The sequence below is a fragment of the Mastomys coucha genome, unplaced genomic scaffold (genome assembly GCF_008632895.1).
Source record: "Mastomys coucha isolate ucsf_1 unplaced genomic scaffold, UCSF_Mcou_1 pScaffold4, whole genome shotgun sequence".
NCBI lineage: Eukaryota > Metazoa > Chordata > Mammalia > Rodentia > Muridae > Mastomys > Mastomys coucha.
Genome location: NW_022196910.1, coordinates 39,183,131 through 39,195,245, shown reverse-complemented (window position 1 = coordinate 39,195,245; position 12,115 = coordinate 39,183,131). Strand labels below are relative to the sequence as shown.

The 12,115-nt window shown below is 38.4% G+C and overlaps 1 protein-coding gene across 5 annotated transcripts in view; it reads right to left on the bottom strand.

Moving 5' to 3' along the window:
- The window catches only part of Caps2 (calcyphosine 2), a 50,996-nt gene extending 42,140 nt beyond the window's left edge, over positions 1-8,856 (bottom strand). For 2 of the 5 annotated variants that reach the window (XM_031350077.1, XM_031350076.1), the window contains exons 1-4: positions 8,399-8,624; positions 6,769-6,904; positions 3,673-3,786; positions 1,658-1,707 (exon numbers count right to left, since the gene is read on the bottom strand). In XM_031350077.1, coding sequence (XP_031205937.1) covers positions 1,658-1,707; positions 3,673-3,750 — 128 coding nt within the window. In that variant the 5' untranslated portion in view covers positions 3,751-3,786; positions 6,769-6,904; positions 8,399-8,624. Of the gene's footprint in view, positions 1-1,657; positions 1,708-1,880; positions 2,094-3,672; positions 3,787-6,768; positions 6,905-8,398; positions 8,625-8,818 lie in introns of those variants that run through there. The other 3 variants (XM_031350073.1, XM_031350075.1, XM_031350078.1) reach the window with 3 other exon arrangements.
- Between the last annotated feature and the right edge of the window lie 3,259 nt (positions 8,857-12,115).

Sequence of the window (12,115 nt, the reverse complement as noted above, 5' to 3'; positions counted from 1 at the left end):
AATTCTTGGGGAAATGGATGGACCTGGAGAATATCATCCTGAGTGAGGTAACCCAATCACAAAATAATACAAATGGTATGCATTCTCTGATAAGTGGATATTAGCTCAGAAGATCGGAATACACAAAGTACAAAACACAAAACACAAGAATCTCAAGAAGAAGGAAGACCAAAGTGTGCATATTTCATTCCTTCTTTAAAGGGGGAACAAAATACCCATGGAGGGAGTTGTAGAGACTAACTATGGAGCAGAGACTAAAGGAAGGACAATTCAGAGACTGTTCCACCTGGGAATCCTTCCCATATTCAGTCATCAAATCTAGATACTGTTGTGGATGCCAGCAAGTGCTGGATGACAGGAGCCTGATATAGCTGTCTCCTGCGAGGCTCTGACAGTACCCAACTAATACAGAAGTAGAGGCTCACAGCCATCCATTGAACTGAGTACAGGGTCCCCAATGAAGGATCTAGAGAAAGGACCCAGTGAGCTGAAGGATTTGCAGCCCCTTAGGACAAACAACAATATGAACTAACTAGTACTCTCAGAGCTCCCAGGGACTAAAACACCAACCAAAGAGTACACATGGTGGGAATAATGGCTCCAGCAGCATATGTATAGCAGAGGATGGCCAAGTAGGTCATCAATGGGAGAAGAGGCCCTTGGCCCTGTGAAGGATCTATGCTCCAGTGTAGGGGAATGCCAGAGCCAGTAAGCAGGAGGGGGTGGGTTGGTTAGCAGAGGGAGTGGGAGGGAACAGGGCTTTGTTTTAGTTTTTGGGTTTTTTTAATTTTATTTTCTTTTTTCTTTTTTTTTTCTTTTCTTTTCTTTTTTTTTTTTGAGGGGAACCTGGGAAAGGAGATACTGTAAATAAAGAAAACATCAAAAAAAGATCTTCCAATCTAAATTATATGAAACATATTTTTAAAGTGTTTTATACTTTTCAAATATTTGAAACTATAACATCAGACACATCTAAATTAAAAAGAAAACTTCAATAATATAAAAATATACCAATATAAAACATATATAAATATAAAAATAATATCAATAACATTTTCATATTCTTCAACATAACAGTTTAAATTACAGGTATAGTTACTGCTAGATAACCTTTACTCTGCCAATCATAAAGTGAAGGATGTCATACATTTCTTTAATATATGCATTTAGAGTAGGTATGCTTATCCTGATTTATACATGCATCAAAATACCCTACAGAATTCCTTTAGAATACTAAAAGAAGCAATTTGCTAGGCTCAATTACACCACACTGATACTTTCTGTAGACTAAAAATAAGCAAAGTAGATACAGTTTTGTAATGTTATATATTATTTTAAGGTAAATTTGAATTTTAAAAGGCAAAATGAATTTCTGAAAGAAATGATTCATCTTTTTTAGAAAAAATGGGAGAGCGGCATTAAATAAAATAAGAACAACATAATATTATCCATATTCTTACTATCCTATCAGAATAAGACTTTTAATTCTGCCACAATAATTTTCAGGCTCTCTCTATGCAGTTTTTTCTGCACTTCACAATCAAAACTATATGCATACATATATATGTAAATATGCATATACAGGGTTTTTTTAAACTAATCCAACTAATAAGTGTTTGCCTATTCAGCAATAAATATGTGAAGAAATATAGCTTACATAGGTAGGCAGGAATTTTGGATTTCCCATGATCTGGAAGTCCATGCTTGCTTTAATTAAAAAGAAAGAAAGAAAGAAAGAAAGAAAGAAAGAAAGAAAGAAAGAAAATACAAGAAACAAAATCAGTGTACCTTATACATTAAAAGATAATCATAACTGGATGCAATAAAGAGAGTTCGGTTATTTTTCTCAGTAAACTCCATAGAAAATGTGCCTCCCAAACCTTCTTCCCTGAGATTAAGACACAGAGAAAATGACAGCTGAGACAGGTGATCGCCACCTTCACCGCACTGAGCTCCGCACTGAGCTTGGGAGCATGCGCAAGGAAACTATAACCAAGGCGGAGCAGGCACAGTGACTGGGTGGCTCCTGTCAGACATGTCCATGACAGGGAAGCTGTGCCCAGGAAATCTCAACATGGTTGTTTAAACAAGACCTGAAAAAAAATGCCAGTGTCAACTGTGGGTGGAAGCCCCACCCCTACATGAAGTTCTATAGGCAATTATTGACTACAGAGAGAGAGAAAGAGAGAGAGAGATCCCTCTTCTCAAGGCCCTGATAAGTTAACCAGTCCCAAGTGGTCATCCCTAAATACATACACATATAAACAACATTGAAGGGACTCAGCAGGCTGTATTTATAAATTATATGTGTAATACATTATGTATATAATTTATATGTGTGTATATTATATACATATATACATATACATATATAATATATTAATATATTACTATGTGATATATTGTATGTTATATTATATATTTTATATTGTGTATTATATACTTTATTATATATTATGTATTATATATTATGTATTGTATTATAGATTATAGATGACATTACATTATATATTGTGTACTATATATTATATTTTATAATGGTATGTATTATATATTTTATATTATATTATATGTTATAAATTGTTATAATAATCAAAGGGTCAGAGGGACTTTGGGGCACATGGGAAGAATTAGAGGAAGGGAGTGAGTAGACAATGTTATAAATATAGTACTTATGTATTAAAATCTCAATAAATTTTAAATGAAAAATCACTATAATATACCAGAGAAAGAGGAACTGGTTCTGTTACTCCGTGAACTATAAAGTGGTAGTATCTTGAGGACTGAGAAGGAGGTTCCTCGCCAACCAAACCCAGATGCCTGTTCTACATATCTACCATAAAAAAATGTAAAATTTGCTCTGCAAACATTTTTATTGGATTTAAATTCAAAAATAGCAAGCTGATGATTGGTACATTATCCTTAGCTCTGTGGTTTGAGTCTGCAGCCATTTTGCCTTTCAGGATCCTTAACAGGCGGTGAATAAAGATGTCATTTTCTTTGATACCTTCTGTTTCGGCCTACATTTTACCACATCCTCTGCTTTAAACACCTACGGCTCTCCCTTAAATATTTACCCTTAGTCAAAAAGTAGGTTTTGAGTACAAGATAAATAAAACAAGGGATTCTGTCACTGAAACTTCATTTTAAGTAAGCAGTATACAATTTAGAGGAAGTGTAGTTTGTGATCTTTTAAGTCTTCCTTTGTCTATAAATTACACTATATCTTATATGACCACTAGAACTACTTTTAGAACATTTAATATAAAAAATGCTGATAAGGTAAGCTAATAAAGAGGCAGTTTACAATGATGTACCAATTAAACATAAACATACTAGCATATAATACGGGACAGATTGTAAGGCAAATGATATTTTCTTCTTTTATATTTTCTTCTTTCTCTTATGTTTTCTGTAAATACATGGATGATTTTTAAAAAATAACAATAAAGCAATAAGCTTAAAATTAACAGGTTAAGACTAAAATAATCAATGGCAAATATTAAAATAATGATTATCGTCAACTTTAGTGATCTCACACTTACAAATCTAAGAAGTACTGATCCTAAATATTTGCAAGTGTGAGTAGTCATAAAAAGAGGAGTAAATAAAGAATACTGGAATCAACTGAGGGAATCACTCTGTAAGAGGAAAACTCTAGGGCTTACATACTTGCAGTGAATTCTTTCTTCCAGAAAATAGCCGAGTCTGGCTCCTAGAGGCAGCCACTCCTTTTACCTCTAGATCCATTCAAAAGTTTGTATTTCTCGTGCAATGTGCAATATTCTAAAAAGATGAAAACAAGTGCAAAATGCTCATCCTTATTATAATTGTAAATAATCTACACACAGTACTTTCCCACAAAAAGAAGCTATTGCGCTTAATGGTTGTGACTAATAACAGATCATCACTGACCTTATAAACTAAAACCAAGTTTGGGTGAAGCAATGACATCATGCTTCATGGCAGTCTGCAAAATGTATGCCCAAAAAGGTCCATACCTTAATCTCGAGGCCCTGAGACTGTGTCTCTTTCGTGGCAAAAGGGATATTTCAGGTGGAATTACATTAAAAATTTGAGATGGGAAAATTAATCTATTGGGCTCAATGAATCCAACCCGGTCTTTAAAAGAGGAAGGCTGGGGGATCTGGGTAAGTCAGAGAAGGTGGGAAGATGGCATCCCAAGTCCGAGAGAAACACAGATGCTATATAGCTGCCACCAAAGACAGGAAAGACAGTGAGCAGTTTCCAGGATGCCCAAGAGACAGGGAATGAATGACTCTTCCTCTGGGACCTCCAAAAAGAGCCGGTCCTGCTGGCAGCTTGCTTTCCAGACAAATTGTGAGCACTGACCTCCAAAGTACAGCACAACAAACTTGCATTATTTAAAGCCACTCAGTCTATGCTAAGGTTTACAGCATAAGTGGGAAGCAGATTGATAGTCTGCCTGTCTTCTCTGGGCCATGAGCTTACTCTTCTTCATGCTCAGTTCTCAAGCCATTATGGATTTTGATTCTGTCAGGGTACACTAATGAAAATATTTCTTAACCGGTGGTAGTGCATGCCTTTAATACTCTGAAGGCTGAGGCAGGCGAATACCTGAGTTCAAGGCCAGCCTGATTTACAGAGTGAGTTCCAGGACAGCCAAGGCCACACAGAGAAACCCTGTCTCCCAATCAAAAGCAATAAATAAACAAAAATTCTACCAACTGTATAATTAGTAATTTTGTATAAATAGTAATATGTAATGGTATAAAAAAAAAACTACTGCTTGTTAAATCAAGTCTCTATCTGTCCTCAAAAGTTTACGTGTTTTTGTTTTGACTTCTGGAATGTTAAGCATACACATTCTATCTTCAAAGGAAGGAATGCTATACCTGCTTTTTGCCTAGGAGCTTGGAGCTGGCATGAATGTGCTTCCAAGCCAAAGCCTGGTGACTTTTGCGCTATGTGGCTAGAGACTTTTCTGGCACTGAACCCTCCTCTAGAGTCTTATTGTAAATTTGTTTTACTCAGTCAACCTATAGAACCCCTCCTCCTGGGATTTACAAAGAGCTTCAACATGCCCAGGTCTGATCAATATTTAGCTTATGTTGTATCTCAAAATATGTGTGCTTTGTTGTGCATGTGGAGCTAATTTAACCATCGCAGAGTGATTTTCACCAAATTGTGTTAAGCTTAAACATACCTAAAATTAAACACTCAGCCGCCAGAAGTTGGAACTAACATTGGCTGCTGAGTCAACCATTCTTGCTTCTGGATGCTGGTCTCTCTGATGAGGCTGGTCACCATGAAGGTCACAGAGACTCCCCCTCCCATACTTAAAGTTCATTCCCACTTTCTTTTCTTATATTCTGCTAGGAGTTGTTTTTATTTGTTTTTTTTTAAAAAAAAAAACAAAACAGGATGGCAGTATCAGCTTTAGTTAGTTTAAAAGTTAAACTTTTATCAAAATTCTGACTTTTGCTGAGTTCTCATAACTGAAGCTGGAGAAAAAAAAATGAATCTCTCTGAGCCAATGTTCATAATGTATAAAATAAATTGAATATTAATGCCATACTCATCCTGATGGAATGGGTGGATGGCAGCCATCACAAGCATTTCATGCCCAATATAATTGACCCCAACCCCCTTGAACCTTTTCTTTTTCATTCTTCCCATGCCATCCCAAATCCTTCTCCTCTATAAATCCCCCACTTTCAGCCAGGAATCTTACTCTAATAGTAAATTTAAGAATATTTACCTAACCAAAATAAACATACTCTGAAAGTAGCATAAATTGTCAGATTTGAGGATAATCCAAATGACACTTCATATTAGTGTCCTTTCAAAAAAAAAAAAAAAAAAAAAAAGGACTTTTTATGTTCTAAACCTAAGGTCCATTATTTGGTCATATCACAAAAGTTACATTTGTGGGATAGGCTTGTAGTCCAGTGGTATGGCACTTACCTAACGCATCCAAGGCCATGGGTTCAATCCCAGAACAATTTACTGTATTTGCCACTATGACTACCAACTGGCAGGCTGTGGTGATTTGAATGAGAACTGTCTCTGTAAGCTCATATATTTGAATGTTTGATCCCCACTTGGTGGGCTGTTTAGGACAGACTAGGAGGTGTGGCCTTGTTGGAAGAAGGGTGCCACTGGGGATGGAGGAATGGGGGAGTAGCCTTGGAGAGTTCAAAAGCTCACATCAGACCTAGTATGATGTCAGATCTCAGAACTTGCTCCAGTGCCATGCTCCCTGCCAATGTGGTCCTGAAAACACCCTCTGAAACCTCAAGCAAGCCTCAGTTAAATGCCTTCTTTTATATGTTGCATTAGTCATGGTGACTCTTCACCATCAGAGAACAATAAGTAACGCACAAGCCAAAGCCAAGATGACAACACTGAGCAGCCAGCCCTATGGCTTTCTCGGCCACATTATCAGCCTCCGCTCCACACCTTACTATCATAACCATTCCAAACAACTGAACGGCATTTTAAATCACTAGACTATTTACAATTAATTCTATCAGCAAATATAAACTCCAGAATACCCTGCTTCTGTATTCCAGTTTCTCCAGTGTAATTAACTCTCTGCATGTCTAATGCACTATCATAACCACAAAGGCTGGTATTTCATGCCCTCCCTATGATATAAACTCTTAATAAATACTTATCTAGTCAATAGACAAATTGATGCATCATAAATGTCTATATGCACTTGGAATAAACCCGGGTTCGGTTTGTTCCTCTGCATCTATGACAATCACAATGCCAACATACAAGTCTTTCTGGAAACAATTGGGTAAGGTGTTTGCAGCTCTAAGTAGCACCAAATAGTCTTCAGTCAAACAATAAGCTGATAAAAATGATGACTCCCGGTGCTGCTCACTTTATATCTCAGGGCTTAGCAGAAAGCCTAGAAGAGAAGAGAATTCAGTCAATTAGATACAAGTTAACTCAGAATTAGACAGCATAAAAGAGATTCATTCCAATGCAAACAAGAATGTTGAAAGGGAAGTGCTGTGGTGGTAAGGGCACACTGAAGTCTACAGGACTAGTATTTACCCACCAGCACTCCAGTTAGAGAGTCTAATGATTCGGATGGGGCTTGCTTCAAAAGCTAACTAAGATTGTCCAAGTTTGTGATTTTTGCACTGAGCAAGCTGAGACCCAGAAAAGCGAATTTCACTTTGTTTAACTGTGTGCCACTTATTGAAGAGTCTTAACTCAAACACAGGCTCTAGCTCTCTTTCCAATAGTCCACCCTTGCTGGCACAGAAAGCAGAGGCCTCAGGAAGCAATTTGCCGTTAAGGACTAAGGAACTCATAAAACCTAAGTTTGGTGATTCAAGAATAGACTCTTTACCCAAATAGCTGGAAGCAACATTTTGGATTGAATGCCCAGGACTGCACTTGTGCTAAAGTACAGAACTTGGACAAGCAAATGAGGGATGGCAAGATCAGCAAGAGCTATTGCTAGCAGGTAGTTACTATCACTGACTAATGTCTCTGGTGCTATTAACCACTGAGTCATGACGGCTTCATCCCCTCCTTGTTTCTTTTTTTTTTTTTTATTAGATATTTTCTTTATTTACATTTCAAATGATAACTCCTTTCCTGGTTTCCCCTCTGAGAAAAAAAATAATAACCCTGTTCCCTCTCCCCTCCCCCTACTCACCAACCCACCATCTCCTATTCCTGGCCCTGGCATTCCCCTCCACTTGGGCATAGACCCTTCACAGGACCAAGGGCCTCTCCTCCCATTGGTGACTGACTAGGCTGTTCTCTGCTACATATACTGCTGGAGCCATGAGTCTCACCATGTGTGCTTTTTGGTTGATGGTTTAGTCCCTGGGAGCTCTGGGGGTACTAGTTAGTACAGAAGATGCTCCAACATGTAATAATGACACATGCTCCACTATGTTCATAGCAGCCTTATTTATAATAGCCAGAAACTGGAAATAACCCAGACATCCCTCAACAGAGAAATGGATACAAAAAATGTGGTACATTTACACAATGGAGTACTACTCAGCTATTAAAAACAATGAATTTATGAAATTCTTAAGGAAATGGATGGATCTGGAGAATATCATCCAGAGTAAGTAACTCAATTCTTGTTTCTTAACAAGGACCATTTCTAACTCCAGCTATTGTTGTTTCTCTCCTGGTAAGTGTATCCCAGGCTTTTAAATTGTTGGTGCAAAGTCAGAACACACATGAAAGGAAAGGATGAAGGGATCTGATCCAGTTCATAAACAAGGAAGTGATTAATAAATACAGTTCAGTACTTAAATTCCATAAGGGGTAGGGACCAAGTCTACCCTGAATCTGTGGTGACAATATACCCAAGGTCTGAAACTAAACACAAAGTCATTCCTAATTCAATTTAAATCTTACTTCACAGTACCTGGAGTGCTCCAAAAGGAATCCACTCTCCCCTTCTTCCAGGACTCAGGGCCACATTAGGGAGCAAGGCAAGTTGACTTGACCTAACAGTGTTAGCTCCATACAACCCAACCTGGAAATAGAAGGAGTGGAAAGGGTATAAATCAAGGTAATTCTACCAAGAACTTCCTTCTGAGAGCTTCCCATAGGCAAGCTCAGGAGCAATTCCCAGAAAACACAACAGTCTAGACCAGCGTCTCTGGTTGCTAAGCAACTGGTGCTGGTTCACTAGGCCTCCTCACCCTCTCCAACTCCCCCAGTTATAAAAGGGACTTCGACCCCACCTCTGCTCCCCAATCTGTGTTCCAATCCTTCCACTCCTCCGGCTGCCTTTACTTCCTACACTCCGGACAAACAGCCCTGCACTAGCAGACAAACTCACCCAGAGTCCAAAGGTTTTCTTTCTTTCTTTCTTTTTTTTTTTTTTTTTTAGGATGCAGCCTCCCAGATCTAAGAGCTCAGTTCTGAGGTGTGATAAACCCTGGTCCGGAGTGCGGGAGGGGACTCATACACAGCAAACTTCTCCAGCACCAGGAGAGCAACAAAACCCGGCAAGGATCACAATGGATCATTCATTTAGTGGAATTCCTTTGAACATAATTTCACAGAGCAACTACCATTATGTCCAGAGTCCAGTTTGATATCTGAGGAAAAAAAAACAATCATAAAAGTATCCTGTATCCCAGCCTATCACCAAAATCTTATCTGTGTTTGCAACACCTTTGAGCCTCAACTACCTGTCCATAACGGGACAAGGGTAGCTTGAGATAGTTGTAAAATTCCACGCCAATAACAATAAGTGGCATCTTCCCCAATGCAATGTCAGATCTGCAAATATTATGAAGCTTAACGTTGTAAAATTTTAATATCTTTTGAAAATCAACTTTCTTCAAAATAGGCATATTATAAACAGTTTCAGATTAAAATTTCAAATATATTTTGTAGGTATAAAAACTGTAAACTCTTTTAACCCCATAGGAAGAACAACAATATCAACCAACCAGATCCCCCCAGAGCTCACAGGGACTAAACTACCAACCAAAGAGTACACATGGAGGGACCCATGGCTCCAGCTGCATATGTGGCAGAGGATGGCTTTTTCTAGCATCATTGGTAGGAGAGCCTCTTGGTCCAGTGGAGGGTCAATGACCCAGCATAGGAGAATGCTTGGGCCCTGAGGTAGGGTGGGTAGTTGGGTGGGGAGCACCCTCATAGAGGCAAGGGGAGGGGTAGGGGGTAGGGGGATTGTGGAGGGGAACTGAGAAGGGGGATAATATTTAAAATGTAAATAAATAAAATAAGCAATTTTTTAAAAAAAAGTAAACTCAGGGGTGGGGATACAGCTCAGGAACCTGGCACAACTGAAGGAGGGAATTTGATCCCCGACACTTCAAAAAGTTAATATGATGGTCAATCCCCGCACTCAGAAGGTGGAGGCAGGATGATTCGAAGTCTAAGATCATTCTCAGCTATGTAGTAAGTTGAAGAGCAACAGCCTGAACTACATGAGACCTTGTCACAAAAACAAAAACAAGCAAACAAACAAACAAAAAACAAAACAAAAAAACTACAAAACTTATTAGGATCTGTCTGCCTCGCTCCTCTCCCAAAATGCTGAGGTTATAGGTGAACATATCTATTATGCCTGAAATTTTATGTAGGTGCTGGGGATTCAAACTCAGGCTCTCATGCTTGTAGATTCTCACCCCCTGAGCCACCTGCACCCACTACAAAAGTTTCCTTTGAAGTTTATGTTTTACTTTCAACATTTGTTTGCATATTAAGTCTTCCATGTATTCGGGATATGCTGAGCACATCCAATCTGCTAAAATACCAAAGATTAGAAGCAAGGTATATAAGCCTATATAGCATTGCCTCTTACATCACAGACAGAATACAAAATGTTTATTAGGCCCTACAAATGAGAAACAATTTCCGTGGTTAAGAGGGTCAAAACACATACAGTATAACATTAGCATGCTTGTTTATTTAGTCAACAAACTTTTATTGGAGGTTTAAAATGTCTATTTTAAAATTTAGAGAAAAGTCAGTAAAGAAAGGAAGACTACTGTTGATGTGAAGGGCACAGTCTGGTGAGCAGGTGCTAGAGAAAAAGATGTCATTTTAATTAGCAATTGACTCAGTGAAGAAAAGTAGGTGCCTTCAGGAAGGAACTACAGAAAGGTCAGGAAAGACTTAAGAACACATTCTGCAAAGGTATCAACAAGCACAAAGAGGCTAAACAAGGAATGGCCTTGAGAGATACCACTGAGGTGCATCCTTGTCAACCTGATAGATTCCACCACTGAATGAAGAAGGTATACACAAATAGGACCCTGGTGTCAGCTATAGTCGGATTATATAATGAAGAGGCGGGCAGATATATACACAAGTATGGGCATGTACCTATATGTCTGGCTGGATATGTAAGAGCGTGCATATCTATATGTATATTGGAGTATGGAGTGTAAGAAACTGTTTGCCTATGCGTTCGACACCACAGCAGTACAAGTAGCAAGGCCCCTGTCAGCAGATAATAAACCACCCACCTATCTGCCCTAACTCCGTAGCAATCCTGTTAGGATGCTTGCATTTGTTATTGTTAGTTGTGTTCATTTGTTTCCTTGTTTGTTTTGTTTTATAACTTAATTTCTGCTTTCTGCTGAAAAATGCCAACTAGTTTCATCAAAATAAGTTTTTGATAGCTTTCGTTGTGCCATAAATTGTCTACAAAAGAACACTCGGTAAGCGTAAATATGTTTGCTTGAATTAAGTGGCACTAGAAATAGCCTAAATATTAAACAACCTGAGTATTAAAGATGCTCACCTATAAATACTGAAAAGTATCATTAGATGTTACAAGAAACTTCTGGTTTATTCGTGAATAACTGACAGATTTAAAGCATTACACCAAAGCATTTATTTTCAGTAAATCAACAAACAACCTACTCTGTGCATAGTCCTAGTCTTTAGAATACAAACGATCTGGAATCTGCTAGTCATCACACAATGCATAGATTCTAAATTATCAGAAAGAAAGATTTTGACTAGAAAAAACTATTTGGCTCTAATTTTCCACGTGCCTGTAGCATTTTTACTTTTCTAGGTAGTCACTGAGAAGGAAATAGAAGCAGATTCCTAACTGTTTGACAAGCGCATAACTGAAAGCTACAGGATGCCACAGACTTCACCGATTGCCTCTTCTATGTTCCCATTATTTGAAGAAAGAGACAAAATAATATGCAGTTTATTTAAAATGAATTTTTAAAAGCTAAGCATGGAAAATATAGTCTATGAAATTCACAAGTTAGTTACATTTTTCTCCCTGTAGCCTGATAGGGTCTCAACTCTTGCCTATTCTGGAACTTGCTATGAAGATCAGACTGGCCTCAAACTCACACTTACAGAGATCCACCCGCTCCTGCCTCGGTCCCCTGAGCGCAGCGACTAAATCCTCTGCGCCAATATATGCAACAAACTCGGTGTTTTGTTAGCACAGGCCAGCCCCCTTGTCAGAACCCTGTAGTGTTTTCACAATAACTCTTTTCGCAATTCAAGCATTCTCCACAATGAGTCTGGTTTGGCTCTTCAGGAAGCAAGTTGAATGGTTCGAACCACGCACCAGAGGGCGCTTCAGGCTTTCCTGAGAATTTAAGGCTTAGTTGCTCAGAACGCTCCA